Below are 20,413 nucleotides of genomic sequence, written 5' to 3'. Positions count from 1 at the left end.
AAGCAATAGCCTTGATACTTCGAGTGGATCGAAACACAAAATTTAACCATATATTAAAAGTTACTAAGTCAAAAAAGGGCCATAATTCCGTAACAATGACAACCAGAGTTATGCAACTTGTCCTTTTACTGTACCCTTATGATAGTTTGTGAGTGTTCCAAGTATGAAAGCAATATCTATGATACTTTAGGGGTAAAGTGACCAAAACATAAATCTTAACCAAATTTTCAATTTTCTAAGTATAAAGGGCCCATAATTCCGTCCAAATGCCAGTCAGAGTTACATAACTTTGCCTGCACCGTCCCCTTATGATAGTTCATAAATCTTGCAAGTATGAAAGCAATAGCTTTGATACTGTAGGAATAAAGTGGACCTAAACACAAAACTTAATCAAATTTTCAATTTTCTAAGTATAAAAAGGGCACATAATTCTGTCAAAATGCCAGTCAGAGTTACATTACTTTGCCTGCACAGTCCCCTTATGATAGTTAGTAAGTGTTGCAAGTATGAAAGCAATAGCTTTGATGCTTAAGGAATAAAATGGACCTAAACACAAAACTTAACCAAAATTGTCAATTTTCTAAGTATAAAAAGGGCACATAATTCTGTCAAAATGCATGCCAGAGTTATCTAACTTTGCCTGCCCAGTCCCCTCATGATAGTAAGTAAGTGTACCAAGTTTGAATGCAATAGCATTGATACTTACTGAGAAAAGTGGAACTAAACGCAAAACTTAACCAAAATTTGCAATTTTTTAAGTACAAAAAGGGCACATAATTCTGTCAAAATGCACGCCAGAGTTATCTAACTTTGCCTGCCTAGTCCCCTCATGATAGTAAGTAAGTGTACCAAGTTTGAATGCAATAGCATTGATACTTTCTGAGAAAAGTGGACCTAAACGCAAAACTTAACCGGACGCCGACGCCAACGCCAACGCCAACGCCAACGCCAACGCCAACGCCGACGCCAAGGTGATGACAATAGCTCATAATTTTTTTTCAAAAAATAGATGAGCTAAAAAAATCAATCCAGCATTTATTTTTTACTCCCAAAACTTAAATTCCATTCTAGTACCAAACTGGTGCATGCCTGAGCATGTATTGTAAACTAAAATTTCAAGCTGGATTTTATTTGCTTCAGAAAAGGTAATTTATTGTACAATACCCCCTATAGCTTGATTATTTGCTCTTTTTAGGAAGCCTAATCATTCAGTGAGTAATAACAATATCGATGAAATGTTATTATTGACTCTTGGCCCGATACATCAAACATTTGTACAAGTTGAAATTGACATTGTCAATCAATAGCTTTCAATATCCACATGTTATCAAAGTGAATTTGCTTTTATTGAATATGTGACATCCAGCCAAATTCACGCGTTGTCAGTAAATAAAATGAGCATTGCATATATAAATATTTCTTTATAAACTGTTTGCATATTTCAACACTTAATATTACTTTTTATCCTTTCACACTTTTCTCATTTTTGTATAACTTAATAATTTATGCAAAATAATAAAATAGCTTCACAACTTAAACGCCGTGGTGTAATGGATATGGTGTCCGCCTAGCGACCGGGAGGTCACGGGTTCAATCCCCACCGTGGGAGCATTCTTTAGATCTTCCCCAAAGACACCAAGTACTGGTTCTAGGCCCAGGAAACGGACTCTAGAGCGTTTATATAAGCCTAAGGCTTTCGATGCAATCGAGCTTAAATAAATAGGTTTAAACTAACATGGTTATCCCTGCAACAAATAAAGAATTGTAAAAAATAATAAATTGTGAACATGCATGATTTCCGTAATTAGCATAAACATACCATACTTTTAGTTCTGTCCAATGTTTAATTATAATAATATTATAATATCACAAAACAGAACTCCATTAAATGTTTATAATCCAAAATATGTTACATTTTTATTCACAATTTCTATTATGTTATACAAATATTCACAGTTGGCATATTACATATTTTACAATAATAATGTTCACGTTTTAGGACAGGCCATTGTATCTAAACAAATAATTGGATAATTGCAAAATAATTTGAGTAAATATTTATTTTCACACTGACATATCTTTTATTCATTGAGAAAACTGCTGACATATACTTAACAAACCATTTAGACTAAAAGAAAAACAAATAGTAATTATGCCATAGTGATCTTCAATAGCAGCTATTTAAATTTTGGCAGAATGATATATTTGGTTAGTGGTATGGTACACAACGCAACATTTAAACAAGTTTAAAATTAGTTATAATAAGTATAATTAAACTATGTGTCATAGGGATAATACACCTTTCTGAGGTTGTTTGTGTACACAGACGCCTGCAAAATGGGTTAAAAACCATTAGCTCACATAAAGGGTCTATGCGAATGTTAAAGACCTTAAAACTATCACTAGAAGAATGTAAATGAAATTGCTTATACTGATACTTGTTACAATTTGATAAAACCAGTGCAGCTTTAAAGCAAGCTAAAATTGCAAGAGGGCTGATTTTTGGATAGATCCCAGCTATTAAGTGAGTGATGTTGCAGAATAAAACACAATTTCCTTGCTAACCTGATGTTCTTTCTTTATCAACAAACTGCTTCTACAGAATGCAAAGAGACTTTTAATGTCTTTAAGAGCGCATAGAGACCTTTTCTGCTCTATTGACTGAAAAGTGATCTATGGTGCTTTTACAGACTTCAAACTTACCTGTTATGCTTTAAAGGCTGCAAACTGACCTTTAATAATTAATAGACTGCAAACCGACATTACTGTTTAACAGATAGCAAACTGACCATTTAAGCTATACTGGCTTTAAACTCACTATTTATGTTTTACAGAATGCACACTTACAATTAATGCTTTACAGACTGCAAACTGACCTTTTATGCAATACAGGCTGCAAAGTTACCTTTTATTTTTACAGATTGTAAACTGACATTTTATTCTTTACCCACTGCAAAGTGACCTTTGATGTTTAAAATACCGACTGAAAACTGATGTATTAGGATTTTCAGAGTGTAAATAGACCTTTTATGCTTTACAGTCTGCAAACTGACATTTCATGCTTTGCATTCAGCAAACTGACTGTTAATGCTTTAGATATTTCAAAGCTACCTTTTATGCTTGACAGACTGCAAAACTTACCTTTTATGCTTTGAAAATTGCAAAGTAACCTTTTATGCTCAAGACTGCTGAGTAACCTTTCATGATTCACATTCAGCAAATTGACCTTATATGATTTACAGCCTTTAATGATTTACAGACTGCAAACTGACTATTTGTGCTTTACATACTGCAAACTGACCTTTTATGCTTTACAGACGGCAAACTGATGTTTTATGCTTTAATGTGTGCAACAGACCATTATGAATTTCAAACCACATACATCTAAAATCATTATAATAAAGTTCATATCATCATCAATGTCATTGTTATCATTATTAACACCAAAAACAACAACATTATCATGATCATCAACCAAGAATGATTCACAGAATTATGTGTCACATCATTGTGTGTATTTCCAAGTCTATGAGTCTTTCCATGCCTGAGGTTGTAGTAAGTCAGGACTCACAGAGTATTCCAATACCGAATTAACTTACTTAAACCAAGGAAGTAAAAACTTATTATGAGCTATTTTGGTTTAACTGAATTTGGTAAATTTTGGTGTGATGTTATGCTGTATATGGAGGGGGGGGGGGGGGGGGGGTAGAGAGTATGTTTATTCTTCATCACCGAAAATGTTACTTACACAGTACTAAAAGTTGTAGTGTACCTTTTTTGAGGTAGCGAATAAGATGGCAGGTTACATTCCACTCGACTCTATCCAGCTGCCCGTCCCGATTCACGTCCGACAAGTCCCAAACATGAGACAACTCTTCCTGTGGTAGCTGAGACTCCAACAAGAGTTGCCTCCCTTGTAATGCTAAACAAAACAAGAGATTGCCAAGCAATATGGTCCCCTACCGGTGAAACTCCACCATTGTAAGTATTTATTTATTTTTATTTTTTTTATTTGTTGCCAGAATTTTTGACATAGGAACAAAATGAAATTACGTGCATAATCTCCATATTTCCATCCATCCATTTTTCAAGTTTCATGAAAAAATATGTAGAACTTTTAAAGTTATCGCAGGATCCAGAAAAGTGTGACAGACTGACAGACAGACAGACTGACAGACGGAGTGCAAACCATAAGTCCCCTCCGGTTTCACCGGTAGGGGACAATAACTGCATTACTTGAAAGGGTTATTACTTCCAAAAAATATATATAATTATATATTGCATTGTTTACATTCTTATAAATGTTTATGACATGTTATAAATATCATAAACATGGTCAGCAAAAATTCAACATTTAGAAAGCAGCCATTGCAATTTTCAAAGATATCGCATCATTGTAGGAAATGGGGGATCTTTTGGTTGCACTGATATGATATTTGCATTTTCTTTATTCCTTTACTACGACCTAGCAACTTTTTTACACTGCCTACTGCTTTGTTGTCACAACATAAACAAGAGCTGTTTGTAAAACATGCATGCCCCCATATGGGCTGTCAGTTGTAGTGGCAGCCAATGTGTGAATATTTTTTTTGTCACTGTTACCTTGACCTTTGACCTAGTGACCTGAAAATCAATAGGGGTCATCTGCCAGTCATGGTCAATGTTCCTATGAAGTTTCATGATCCTAGGCGTAAGCATTCTTGAGTTATCATCCGGAAACCATTTTACTGTTTCAAGTCACTGTGAGCTTTACCTTTGACCTAGTGACCTGAAAATTAATAGGGGTCATCTGCCAGTCATGATCAATGTTCCTATGAAGTTTCATGATCCTAGGCGTAAGCATTCTTGAGTTATCATCTGGAAACCATTTAACTACTTCGAGTCACTGTGACCTTGACCTTTGACCTAGTGAACAGAAAATCTATAGGGGTCATCTGCCAGTCATGATCAATGTAGTATGAAGTTTCATGATCCTAGGCCTAAGCATTCTCGAGTTATCATCCGGAAACCATTTTACTATTTCGAGTCACTGTGACCTTGACCTTTGACCTGAAAATCAATGAGGTCATCTGCCAGTCATGATCAATGTACTTATGAAGTTTCATGATCCTAGGCCTAAGCGTTCTTGAGTTATCCGGAAACCATCTGGTGGACAGACCGACGGACCGACCGACATGTGCAAAACAATGTACCCCCTCTTCTTCAAAGGTGGGCATAATAACTGGTGGGAACAGCATGATGAGTAGTGGTTATGACAAAACCAGTCAATCAGCATGCATGTTGTTAAACACTATTTTGGAATGGCTATACAAGGGGAGCTAACATAAGTTCAAATTACATGATGCAGAAAAACCATGCTTTTCAATGCTTTGAGAACTGAATGTCTTCTTATTGGTTAATTATGTCATGAGTTTTAATTATCTTGTTCTCATTACTTAACATGTCTTGGGAACAAGAGCACCGCATAATGGGTGCCAACGCTCGGCTGAGGGTGCAGTTTTGAATAAAAAAAAATAGATCTTTTTTTTTTTTAAGAGGTCACAGTGACCTTGACCTTTGACCTAGTGACCCAAAAATGGGTGTGGCGTGTAGAACTCATCCAGGTGCATCTACATATAAAGTTTCAAAAACGTAGGTGGAAGCACTTTGATTTTAGATAAATTGTTAAGGTTTTAGCACGCCGGACGGCGGAAAGACACAACAAGCTGGCTATGACAATACCTCGGGTTTTCTCCGAAAACAGCCTAGCTAACAAGTTACTAAGCCAACACAAATAAAAACATGCACATGTGATATAAGGGCCACAGTTGTTTCACTTACACTAGTAAAATGAATGTTAATATATAATATATGGTAAATTATAATTGACAGGACGGCCAGAAATAATGGAAATGTTCTAGACTTCTATTTGCTGTGATGATAAGTAGCAGAAACAACAAGAACAACCAAAATTAGTAGTACATGATATGACAAAAAATCTCACATTTGAAGAGCTACAAATTAAAAAACAAAACTTATTCAAAATCTGGATGCATCAAGGGCTCTACACAAAACTGCTGAATCTCAACTACACATTTTTAGCAGATACAAAAATTTGCAGGGAACTGCCCACATACCGTTGATGGTATCTTTTGATATTTTACTGAACACACTCTGGTATGCTGAACGTTCCCGCGGCGACATGTCCGGTACATCGCATGTAGCCAATGGGGAAGGGACTAGATGTTTGGGCAGGATTCTTGGAACTGCCAGACCCTCGCTCACCTTTTTGATATTTAATTTTTTATCTCCATGGTAAACATGATATTTAATATGCATATAACATATTCAGTCTAAAATACAACATATCAGTGTATTTGTTTCAGAAAGTTTATTGTTATGAATAATGGTACATAACATCTATGAAGACAATTGAGGAAAAATATGTGTACACCAATATTTATTGCATTGATTAACAAATATTGAAAAGCATCACACAAGTGAATATAGATACTGGCAAAGAAACAAAAACCACAATAAAACAAGAGGGCCATGATGGCCCTGAAACGCTCACCTGACTAACCAAATACAATCCCAACCCAGATTTCATCAAGATAAACATTCTGACCAAATTTCATAAAGATTAGATGAATACTGTGACCTCTATTGTCTACACAAGGTTTTTCTATTATTTGACCTAGTGACCTAGTTTTTGACCCCAGGTGACCCAAATACAATCCCAACCCAGATTTCATCAAGATAAACATTCTGATCAAATATTATAAAGATTGGATGAAAACTGTTACCTCTATAGTCTACACAAGGTTTTTCTATTATTTGACCTTGTGACCTAGTTTTTGACCCCAGATGACCCAAATACAATCCCAACCCAGATTTCATCAAGATAAACATTATGACCAAATTTCATTAAGATTGGATGAAAACTGTGACCTCTATTGTCTATACAAGGTTTTTCTATTATTTGACCTAGTGACCTAGTTTTTGACCTAGTGACCTAGTTTTTGACCCCAGATTACCCAAATTCAATCCCAACCCAGATTTCATCAAGATAAACATTCTGACCAAATTTCATAGATTGGATGAAAACTGTGACCTCTACTGTCTTCACAAACAAATTGTTGACGGTTTTTCTTTCATTTGACCTAGTGACCTAGTTTTTGACCCCAGATGACCCAAATACAATCCAAACCCAGATTTCATCAAGATAAACATTCTGACGAAATTTCATAAAGATTGGATGAAAACTGCGACCTCTATTGTCTACACAAGGTTTTTCTATTATTTGACCTATTATGTGACCTAGTTTTTGACCTAGTGACCTAGTTTTTGACCCCAGATGACCCAAATACATTCCCAACCCAGATTTTATCAAGATAAACATTCTGATTAAATTTCATAAAGATTGGATGAAAACTGTGACCTCTACTGTCTACATAAACAAATTGTTGACGGACACACGCACGCACGTACACACGCACATACGGACGCCGGACATCACAAGGTCACATAAGCTCACAATGTCACTTCGTGACAGGTGAGCTAAAAAGGAGTGTGTCTTGCTTCAAGTCACTATAACGCTCAAAATCAAGGAAAATTTCATTAAGTATTTCTTAAAATAAAGTTAACACCTTAACAATCAGTGTTCCTTATAGCAATAGCCAAAATTTCAACGCTAGATGTGGTATGATTACATAGATTTTTGTACATACAAAATGCATGTTTTTATTTATTTGTGGCCACAATTAATTCCCACGAATATATCTATTCATACGACACATGAACACCATTTTAGTGTTCATTTGTCGTATGAATAGATATGCAAAACAATAATAAAAACAAGCATTTTGTATCTACAAAATAATATCTATTTTACCAGACCACATCTGACGTTGAAATTTCAGCAATTGCCATAAGGAACACTGATGTTTAATTGGTTAAGTTTATTTTACGAACAATTGTACAAAATTTTCGTTGATTTTAAATAGTAATGTTACTTTAAGGTAGGTGTATTTATGATACAAAGTACATCTAACGACTACTTAAGTTAGGAGTACTAACATGAGCTTATTGTCTCTCGCTCACCTTGTGTATGAGGTACATCGCCAGTACAAACTCATCTTGCATATGAGGTACATCGCTAGTACAAACTCACCTTGCATATGAGGTACATCGCTAGTACAAACTCACCTTGTGTATGAGGTACATCACCAGTACTCACCATGCATATGAGGTACATCGCCAGTACAAACTCACCTTGCGTTTGAGGTACATCACCAGTACTCACCATGCGTACGAGCTACATCGCCAGTACAAACTCACCTTGCGTATGAGGTACATCGCCAGTACAAACTCATCCACACTCAGCACGTTGTCGTTGCTGACGTCGCACAGGTTCCTGGAAATGAAATGCATGAATCCTTTATAACTTAGATACGTATTTTGATGCATTTGAAGTCCCTTTAATTAACATTTAATTTAAGGCCTTTCTTACTAAATTCCAGTTTTAAAGGCTTCATTTCCAACCCTTGGATACTGATGAGCAGCAAACAGCATAAAACCTTAACAGACTGCGAGTTACTTGCAGGCTGTTCTGGTTTTATGCTGTTTGCACATAGCAATTTTCACTTTTCTTCTGAGTGGGAAAGGGTTAATAATATTACAATTGAACCTCACTCAGGAAAAAACGTACTTTATGCATGTACATACCGTAAAAGGTTGTCCCAATTAGCCTGTGCAGTCCCACAATCAGACTGATTAGGAACGACACATTCTGCTTTTATGAAATTTTGTGTTTAAAGAAAGTCTTTTCTAAATGAAAATACTGTCTCGACTGAAAGCGTTGTTCATCATTAGAAGGCACATTCCAATCTGGGACGATATTTTACGAACATTCATAAAGCCCCATTTATTATGTGAAATCGGAACTTCATGCTAAGCATAAAAGGTTGTCCCAGATAAGCCTGTGCAGTCCGCTCATCAGACTGATTTGAAACGACACTTTCCACTTTTATGGAAATTAATGTTTAAAGAAAGTCTTTTCTAACTGAAAATACTGTCTTGACTAAAAGTGTTGTCAATAATTAAAATTGAGCATTCCAATCCGGGACGACACTTTACACACATGCATTAAGCTCCATTTTCCCAAAGGGTGGCTCAATTGAAAAAAACATTATCTGGACTGCGTTGCTTAAGACTGATTAGCAAATGGCTACAATCTTGTCACTGCTGACATCACAAAAGATCATGGAAATAAAACGTATTATATGAAAATACATCTTTTAGTTCTTCATGCTGTCCCTATGGCAGGCTTGCTTTTGTAAACATTCAATATACTATGCTTCCAAACCTGTATTTTAAGCACTAGGCTCCAAACAACCCTGGGTTTGGTCAATTGTCATATCATGCCGAAACAAACAATCAATATTTCGATAAGAAGCCTGGTACTATGTGGGATCCTAGATCCCCTTGGTCAAATTTCAACTATACTTATCTAGTCCATCTTTTCAGGTAAAATGTAAGATGCGGTAATATAATACAATATGCTGATTGCATGTCTTTGTCAAGAGATTTGGTCACTTGTAAAATAAAAACAATTGCGAGCATATTCTCTGTGACAAGCTAGGATATAAGGAAACATGTTGTTAAAGAACAAAATAGCAGTACATAACAAGAATCTCTCCCCTGGTAAATGTCTCTAGAGTTTCATATTCCTATATTGGCCACCATTGGTTAAACCTTGAAGAAATTGTTCTGATCACAATATAATAAACAATGCTTACAATATTAATTCACCCTAAAAATAAAAGAGCCAAAGAAAGATAACTCTGTTACAAATTGGGTATTTCCCCAATAATTGTTTCCCTTACAATACATTGTATTCTGAATATTTCTTTTATGGCATCTGTGCAACAGCACATGCTTGTTGTTCGTAAATTAAAGAAATTATTCTCTCAGATAAGTCCTTTACATAGGTTAGAGTTCTTTTTTCATGATAAAACCATCATAGTCAAAATATTTAATTTCATGCCATATTTTTTATTTATTTAATGCAGATAGCAAATGTTACACAACAATAAAAACTAATTAAATAGATAAGAATACATATAATGGTATAAAAACATAGAATCTTTATTATTTTTCAATTTATTTATGTCATCCAACATTTTCACCGAATTCCATTAGTGAAATGAGGTCAAATACTAGATAAACAAAGACAGCAGTGAACTCAATAAAGCGATGACAGCCATGACATCATCAGCATGTCTCACTGTTTTTGCTTGGCAGATTTTCTCATTTGAATTTATATGCAAAACTAACAAAAAACACAACTGTCATTGGCGTGCATACATTAGACAGTTTCACATTCCCTACTTTAAAACATGAGATCTCTTTCTGAATCAGCTCATATTAGATGCTGAACAATGCATTAAAATGACATAAATGTCCAATAGGCCAACATGAACTTATTTATTTTTTAATAAAATTTTATTTCAGATGTAGTGATTGGAATAAAAAACAGACACCAAAAAGTAAATTAAACATCATGGTAAACAGAAACTTGGCAGAATTTATTTGAAGCTAATTCGTGACACAAATATTCGTACATAAAATTTTACAAGCTGACTTTTGTGAGTTTTTTCCTCATCCATTCAGATTTTACACCATATGAATTTTTGCAAGCAATTGTTGTTGGTCTGTTTGTAGCAACAAATATAAATAAACAGGTTTGCATAAATTGGTAAGTGATAAATAACAATGGATAAATAATCAAAATATTACAATTTTTTTTACAATAAATGAAATGGTTCTTTACTATTTTAAGATTTCTTAACAAGTATAAATTTGTATAAAGGCTAATTGCACGATTACAATTTTATTTGGGCACAGCTCCATGAAAAAGGGGTTTAATGCATGGGCATAAAGTGTCATCCTAGATTAGCATGTGCAGTCTGTGCAGGCTAATCAGGGACGACACTTTCCACTTTTATGGTATTTTTGGTTTACAGAAAGTCTCTTCTTAGCAAAAAACCAGTTTAGGCAGAAAGCGGACTGCACAGGCTAATATGGGATGACACTTTACGCACATGCATTAAACCCCTTTTTCAAAGAGCAGGGTCAATTAAAAACAGTTTTTTGTCAAACATGCATTCACCCTGACATTAGCAGCCATATTGTCAATATGTGCAATTGTTAAATGATATTTGTTTAACAATTAGTGTCTTTTTGACCTTATATATATTTATATATATGTCATATATTTTGTGTGGTCAAACAAATTTCAAGTTAAAATTTTAAGTCAGCGTGTGACTAAGAGATATAAAAATCAATCTGCTTATTTTCACTAATTAAAATCTAACCAATTTAGATCATTACAGGTCACTGCGTCATTTGTTTCACTTCAATAATAATATGCTTCAATGTATATGTAGATTGTACATAATGATATGATATCAATATTTTATTAATTATGTTGACTATTTAAAAGTTTTCTTAAAATATAAAAAGGATTCTTGTATTTATTAGGCCATGTACAAACTAATTGCATTCTTAAATTATAATTATGTATCTGGAAACATAATCTATTAAAACTAATGTATCTAAACAAATAATGAAATAAGACACTTATCCATCTCCATAAATGTACCAACTGTTTAAAAATCTGGCATTTTCACCATATTTTGTATTTTGTAAAAATATATTGCATGTTTAGGGAACATTATTAACAGTTACATTCCAACAGAATGGATCGGCAATTTAGACGGGGATCGCAATAAAATAAGAGAGACAGATTACTTAGATCTAACAACTTAGGATTGTAGAATTAGATTACACAACACTTTGTATGTGACATGTTTACTACTTGGGACACATTTTTGCCCCCATTTAATCAATGTAGATTTTTGAACATATTTTATTCCCTTCGTGAAATATGAGGTCACACAATTGTACAAGAACCTAGTGACCTAGTTTTTGACCCAGCATGACCCATATTTGAACTTGACCTAGATATCATTGAGACACAACTTCTGACCATATTTGGTGAAGATCGGATGAAAACTACTTTAATAAGAGAGCAGACACTATGCTAAATCCTTGAAATGCACTAAGTGACCCAGTGACCTAGATTTTGATCCGGCATGAACCATATTCTAACTTGACCTAGAATTGTCTAGATACAACTTCTGACCAAGTTTGGTGAAGATCAGATGAAAACTATTTGAATAAGAGAGCGGACACTGCTGTGGACGCCGCCCGCCAGCCTCGGCCGCCAAGGGTCATCTTATAATACGTTGAAAAACGGGCGTATAAAAAGGATAATGACATGGAAAACCATAAAAAAGTAAATGTGCTAAAGAAATACTCCACTTATATTCAATGTAATGTCAATATTATGCTATGTCTAGAAAAAAGAATGTTATATGGGCACTTAATTTGCCCTAACAAAATAATAAAAAGATTTTTTCATGAGCAAAGCAATCTAAATATTGCACAACATGCTACTTTCAATGCCAATTTCTATTTTAACTACTGAAAAATTTTAACACTCCATTGTTAAGGTATAATAGACATGCATCCAAGTGCAACTCAGATGAAATTGAAAAGCGCAGGAGTTTGAAAATTTCTCCAAGTCGTTAAAACTGTATAAAACTGAGACAAGTCTCAAAGAATGATTACAACCAATGTACAGTTTACAAACGATCACAAATCCCTAGCAATTCTTAAATTAACAAAGCTACCAAAATAATTTGATGCCATGTTAAAAACACCTGACATGCCTCTGTTTTATTCTATAAAGAGGATATTTGTTGGTTTCAGAGAGGTCTGATAAATCAATACGAGTGGTGAAGCAATGAGTGAAAAAAGGACCCCAAGCTGTTTAAAAATGATAATCTACCAAACACCAAAAATTTAGTTTCATTTAATGCTTTTCTACTGTATATCTACATTGAAAATAAAAAACTGGAGCATTGTTGCTGAAAAAAATAAGTCATGATGTCTGAAAACGCCGTCATTGCGATGTTAAAAAATGAACATGAATGTCTTAAAATAAAGTCATTTACCTTTCATACACAAATGTCTTAAGTCATTTACTTGTTAAAACCCATGTCTCAAGTCATTTTATACAATTGTCAAACCAATCTCTGAAGTCATTCACCTTGTGCACATCAATGATTTTAAGTAATTTACTTCTGCAGTACGTTTTCCCTTTCAAAAACAATGTCTTCGAAATTTACCTTTTATGAACAAATGCCCGATGTCATTTACCTTTAAGCTGTAAGCTTTTACAAACTGTTGTCTGTAGTAATTTATCTTTTACAAAACATGTCTTTAGTCATTTACAAATAACTATGTTTTAAAGACAATATGTCAAGTTAAGTATGTGGGGTTTAAATATTTTGAAATTACAAGTATAAGCAATGTCAGCAAGTTGTTCAACTAGTATGTCCTAATGGTTTACAATTTTAAAAAATGCCATTTTAAGGGTCACCTTTTCACATTTTTGTAAATTGACAAAATAAAAAAAAATGTTTCAGATTTGCAAGTTTTCATTGTAGTTATTATATTTTGTGAGGAAACAGTTATAATGAACATTTACCATGCTCCTAAATATCCATCATAATGCATCTTTTGACAATTTAAAAACCTGAAAATTATCAAGCGTTGCAACGCAAAACAATTAAATAATTTGGAGAGTTCTGTTGTTGTCATTATATTTAGAGACACTGTAACCAGCATTGCTTATAAAAAGTATACAATACATCACTCATTGTATGAGCACGGATGGCCAAGTGGTTTAAGTGATAGACTTTTAGTCCAGGGGTCAGTGGTTCGGGCCCTGTTGAGGGTACCTTTTTTTCTTTCTTAAATTTCATTCTTGTTTTTTAGGAGCTTTTTAGATCCAATGTTTACATTTATTATTATAAAGCATTTCATTGACAAACTTCAATACATGCCAAAATCTGTGAAAAGGTCCCTTTAAAGACTAACTTAAATTCTCATCACCAAAATGTCTCAAGAAGCATGTCACAAAATTATCTTAACTGTGACACTCAGCTTAAACAATGGGGTTTGTTCTTACATTTGGTTATGTATATGTTTCACCTGGTTTAAAAAAATTGCAGCCTGTCAACAACTAAATAATCTAGAGATAGTCGGTAGGGATATTTACTGTCAGTTTAGGAATGGAAGGTACACATAGCATACCATAACATGATATAATCTGCACAGACATGATATTACCCAACAATTTTAAATTCACATTAAGGCGATATATCTCTAGGGTTATCGCAGCACTGTCACTATCCTACCTGATAGCTTTGAGAAACAATTTCCTGTTTCTTGTTAAATATATAAGCAACCTTTACGTGCAATGCATCATAAATTTGTTTCAAATGTGGTTCATAACAAAACTGTCATATTTTATAAACAATTTAGAAAGTTAAAAAACATGAAAACCTTCTGAGTCATTATGACCATCTTTGCACTTTACAATGATTTGAATCGAACTTATTTTTCTCTTTGATAAGCTATTACTTATCAAAAATATATCTACATGTATACAGTAAAAACTCTATACAAACAGCCCGTCATTACAACCAACTCGCTACCACGACCCCAAATTTTTAGTACTGAATTCTACATTTCAATGGTCTTTACACTTACTCATGCTAACAACCCGGTAAACAGCTATTACAACCACTACGATCATTCAGTGCTTATCGGCAAAATTGCTATAAAAATTGCCCGCCGAACGACCAATTACTTTCCCGCTGTACTTGATTGAGGGTGATTATTTGATCTGCTTTGTGAACGAAGCCATAGCTACCAAATTAACCACAACAGTATTTGCATCAACTGCAAGGTATTAGATTTTCGGGCCTTGTTTTTTCCTTTGAACTCTTGATTCATGATTAATAATTAGCTAATACAGTCGAGTCTTTGATGGGTAAATTGGTAATTGTTTGGTACACACTATTATAATTAACATTAAAGACAGCAAATAATTTAACATTTAGGATAATGTAGTTAATGGTTATGTTCTAATGGATATAAAAACCAACCGGTCTGGAATATATTGTTATTAAAAATGGATAAGCGGAAACAGAAAAAGTTGTGTTTAAAAGATATTTAATATTTATTCAATCAATTAACCCCATCAGTGGGAAATCTCAATGTTAGTTGCCCCATCTATAAGGCATTGGAAGGATGCAGGTTTACTAATTTCTAAAATTTTACATACCCCCAAAACATCATTTTTTGGCCCCGTTCTTTCATTTGTTATTTGGACATTTATCTGCTCTATTAGATGTGTATGCAGCTGTTAACCTATTGACCAAGTTGTGACAATTTTTTTTCCATAAAAGTTGTTCTCCTTTTGTTCCATAATTTTATATGGATTCATTGTTGTGTTGGCTGGATCAGTGATTTAAAATAAAAACTGCTGTCAGATGTTAAATTTCGTCTGCAATGCTTACTTTAAATTTCATAACCAATTTTAAATGTTCTTATTTTTTCTTTGTAGGTTCAGATTTTTCTTCAAATTAAAGCTTAATATTAGACTGTTATGAACAGAATGAAGGCAAAAATACTTGAAAAACTATCTTTGCACAATGTTTTTATTTGATTACTGTTACATTGCAAGCAAACAGATTAAAGTTCATTGAATATTTACCATTTGTATTTTATGTCCATTCAAATTCACCATAGCTCAGCATTTAAAGACCACCTTATTAAGTTTTAAGAACACTATTAAAAAGTCCCACAGGTGGTCTTAATAGCCAGGTTTCACTGTAATTCTGATAGTCTTGTGGATATGGTGTTGGCCTAGTGATCAGGAGGTCCCAGGTTGGATCTCCACTATGGAAATTTCTCTTTAAGATTTAGGCTTTCAATGCAATATAAAAGTGATAATAAATAAGTATATTTTGTATATTTTTGTGTAAAACCAAATTTGATTATCAGTTTGCATTTGTTAGACTTTGTCTGACTCATAACAACAAAATTTACAGTGAGTCATCATAAATTAATGGAAATAAAACAATCGTTGTAGCATGTCATCTATTGTTTAATATAGTCCCTAAAAGAATCAGCAATAAAAACATATGAGAAAACTCAGCCCTTTTTCAGATTTACAAGCAGGTATGGTGGCCTGGAGTTGACATCCAAAATATTTGTGTGCACATGCATGTCATATGAAGACCTCACATGAGCACATGCATTTCTTCATTAGCACAGTTGGAACTCTACATGTGCAAGTGCTCAAGTCTGCAAGAATGACATATGAGCACCTTAAGAGTTGCATGTGAGCACATTAACCTATTTATGCCTTGTGGACTCTCCCATCCTTCTAATTTGGATTAATTTATTTCCAAAATAAGGGATTTCTAGTATACCTATTTCCATATTTAGAATATTTCTTACAAAAATTCCTTTTAGCAAATAGCGCAGACCCTGATGAGACGCCGCGTCATGCCGCATCTCATCTGGGTCTAAGCTGTTTGCCAAGGCCTTTTTTCTAGAGGTTAGGCATAAATAGGTTAAGACTTCCACATTTGCCCATGCACAAAACGTATTTTTGGATAACACATCCATGGCAGGTGATATTTAACAAGGCGTTTTTAAGCAGGCATTATTAACATCTCTTTAAGTGTGCAGTTAGTTGTAAAGCTTTATAAATACTTTCTCCTAAGAGGGTATTTATCTGCAATAAAGAGGGGTTGGACATTTCGTCTGAAAGGACTTCAGCACTACTGTTGTACTCTTGAGTGTTAAAACACCGAGTAATATGCCTACTTACCGGTAAGCCATATAAATGTATTTGATGGGGTAGGCAACAGTAGAGGGCTTTGTCAAGTGGGTTACATAGTTTTGACTGTTATATGATGCAATAATCAGCAGTTTCACTTCATGTTAGGAAAAGTGCATTTTATTTTCTTGCTTGTTTATAATGTTTGCTGCAAATGTTATGGCAGACATACAAACCAATGAAAGGTTAAGTCATTTGTTGACTGACAAGTTGCTATTGGTCAATATCAGAGGACTGACAGCTAGATAAGGTGTAGCTATTCAGACTCCACAGGGTAGTGCTTGTAGTGGAACAACTGTGCAAAAATACTGTCACAGAGTCCTCCAAGGTGGCCATCAATAATCTAATAAGCCATGGTCTGGGAAAACTGGGCTTAAGGCACATGTGTAAAGTGTCAACCCAGATTAGCCTGTGCAGTCTGCCTTTTTATCTTTTTTTATATCTGATACATGATTGGAATTATGTAAGTATAACAGTTGAGTGTTATGTTCCTGTTCCAACTTCTTATAAATTTCTGACCCTTAAACTCATAGTTAACATTACGATTGCCAATACACTTTTCAAGTTCCCTATTTCTCTTCACTTAATGTTTGCTATAGCTCATAAAGACAAATATTTTTTAAGAGTGATTGACTTTAGGTTTAAATAGCATTACATCAACCATCGACCTATTTCAGCCTATCAATGTTTGAAATATGTAAGTTGTGTATGCTCCCAATGTTGAGCGTCTTAAAGAGTCAGAGGCATTTTTGTTTAGACTTCTGTTGTCAATATTTGATCAATTTAAACAGCTGGCTTGACTTGAATGGAGTTCATAAGGTTTTGACCTTCTACATATAAGACAGTCAGTAAGCAAATTATTTGAATTCTAACATGCTCTGACCTCTTTTGAGTTATTAACCAGGTATTTAGCTCTTATAATATTGAATACTAAGGAACAAAACTATGTGTTTTGTTTTGTCATTAAGCACATCAAAACATAACCTTCAGGTTGCCATGGCATAGTGGATATGGTTTCCACCAAGCGACTGCGTTCCTTTAATCTCCCCAAAGACAAGTATTGGGTCTAGTCCCAGGAAATGGACTTAAGAGTGTTACAATAAGCCTAAGGCTTTCAGCGCAATTAGCTCAACAAATAGGTTTAAACTAAGCGGAACCTAATTAAATTACAAAAATCATTAACACTGTTCATCTATTATTAATGAGTATACCATGGACCTTGAAGTGTAATTTCTACATCTGCCATATAACCATTTTACCACTGAAATTTCATCCCATGAAGTAAATAATTAATGGGAAAAATATTTGAAGCATCCAATGTTTGACCAAGCATGTTATTAACTGGGGCCATCAAACATTTGCTACATGAGCTTTTTAGGACTTTAAACTTTAATTGTATTATTACACCTTTTAAGTAGGTACAGTACAGCCGAAGCGGCACAAACATAATCCGCGGCTACGCCACGGCCAGATTATTAGTCCACGGCGGCCAATCGTGTGTTCACGCGGCGTATCGCCGTGGCACTCGGCATCGATCCGGGCAACGACGCCGAGTCTGTATTAACCACGCGTACTTTCGCGGAGTAAATCCGCCGCATACGTACGCGGCGGATCGAGTGAAAAGATATCCACCTACATGTACATACATGTATGTGTAGCGTAGAATTAATTACGCGCAACTGTTTATGTTTCGTTCGATTATCATTATTAAATTTGTAATCCGAAACACACTTCCGAATTTTAATGCTAGCGCGTCCTTTGGCAAATTCTAGCGTCAAATAAACAGTGCTAAAATATCCTTTGTTTCATAAAAAGCGCGCGAAAATTATGCAGACATGTAGAACGTCGTTTGGAAAGTTTGGGTGTATTTTGTGTTGTATAAATACATGAACATCACGTCAGGCGTAAATCGCGTGTTCAGTGGACTAAAAAAACGCCCCGATTAGACGTTATTTCATCATCTCTATAAATAGTAACAAATGCCAAAATGTATTTGATACTTAAGGAAATATCGAGAATGTTTGTGTATCGTAAATATTAACCAGCATTTGCTTTAAAACTGGAATATACGGGATTATCGGGTAATTAGTAGCGATATTAACTGTATAGTATGAACAAAATAAAACGTGTTTATATACGCATATTCAAACAATAGTTATAATAAGCTGATAATTAACAAAACTACAAATACGTCGTCACTGTCTTGATTATTGATGTGGCTTCAAACTGCTAATTTTCTCAGCTAAAATATAATAGCGGAATCAACATGCAATTAATTTATAAATCCACCATATGCTGGAGCCTTGACCACTTGTATGTGCGAAAACATAATTACGTGACCTTGTTTATGTGTGAAATACATACGCTACGGGCGGGAAACAAACTTAATAATTGGCCAGACACATTAACCATGCTTACATGTATATGCTAATACAATCCGCGCACAATAAATTTATTATGATTTTAATTATTATTATAATTGTTCTTTAAAAATTTGTTAACTACATGTAACTAATAATTTTAAAAAATAATATTTCATGATCGCATTCGGACTCGGCATCATGTCGCGGACCGCGGCATGCCTCGGCGGACAGATGCGAAGTTTCGCGGCGAAATGCGACTTGCCGCCGCATACTGACGCGGCTTCAACGACTGACGCGGCATCGCCTCGTTTCGCCTTGCCGCTGCGGATCGCGAAATACGTTTGTTCCGCTTTGGCTGTACTGTATATGTTTGCTCTCCATTATTGAAATATAACTTACTTGACAGATCCTAACTCTCAGCCAACATGTTTTAAAATGTTTGCTTTATACAAAAAATAATTACCATTGTTTTAGGTTAAATAAACCAGAATGTAATTGTTTAATGCTGTGCTTACATAACAATTCTTGATTCATCACAGAACAATTATTGATTTATCATTATATTTATGTCAACACATTTGTAAATGACAAACAGCAAACTGTTATCAGTTTTCATAACCTCTTTTCTTTGTGCAGACATCATTATCGGATGCAACCACGAAAAACAATTTGCTTCACAATGGAGCTTCATAAAAACATTAACCAGTTCAATTACAACAGAAAATAACAAATCCATACAGGACAGCCATTAAAAGCTGTTGCCAAACAGCTCATCTTAAATATTGGCAGACTTAGGCAGCATCATTTTAATTAATTGTTTTCTTAATTCACATTATATCAGCTGTCACTTTAATTGATTGACTCGATTGAAACAGCACATAAAACAAACAGTAATGTTTAAACATCATCAATGGAAAGATGGTCTTATTTTAGATTGCAGAACATTAATGTCTTCCAGAGCATCATGCTTAACATGTTTTTAAAAACATTATTTTAAGCGCACTCCAAACTTGAAAAAATTTACTACATTTCCTACAGAGGATCAGTATCCTTTCCTAAAAGTCTAGGAATTCTAAACCCAATTTTAATATACCTAGTCAAAAATATAAAAAACACAAGAGCACTGCATATCAGGTGCCACACTTGGCTACGGGTGCAGTTTTGAATAAATGAAAGCTTGTCAGATTTTTTTTGATTTTTTTGGAGCTTACAGTGACCTTGACCTTTGACCTAGTGACCCCAA

General features: G+C 34.4%; 1 protein-coding gene across 2 annotated transcripts in view; it reads right to left on the bottom strand.

Moving 5' to 3' along the window:
* Positions 1 to 20,413, bottom strand: part of LOC127856627 (uncharacterized) — a 146,005-nt gene that overhangs the window by 103,867 nt on the left and 21,725 nt on the right. For both annotated transcript variants that reach the window (XM_052392946.1, XM_052392947.1), the window contains exons 4-6: positions 8,320 to 8,395; positions 6,117 to 6,264; positions 3,773 to 3,922 (exon numbers count right to left, since the gene is read on the bottom strand). In XM_052392946.1, coding sequence (XP_052248906.1) covers positions 3,773 to 3,922; positions 6,117 to 6,264; positions 8,320 to 8,395 — 374 coding nt within the window. The remainder of the gene's footprint in view (positions 1 to 3,772; positions 3,923 to 6,116; positions 6,265 to 8,319; positions 8,396 to 20,413) is intronic.

Source organism: Dreissena polymorpha, chromosome 13 (genome assembly GCF_020536995.1).
Source record: "Dreissena polymorpha isolate Duluth1 chromosome 13, UMN_Dpol_1.0, whole genome shotgun sequence".
Classification (NCBI taxonomy): domain Eukaryota; kingdom Metazoa; phylum Mollusca; class Bivalvia; order Myida; family Dreissenidae; genus Dreissena; species Dreissena polymorpha.
Note: the sequence above shows the minus strand (reverse complement) of the source record. Positions and strands in the feature narration are given on the sequence as shown.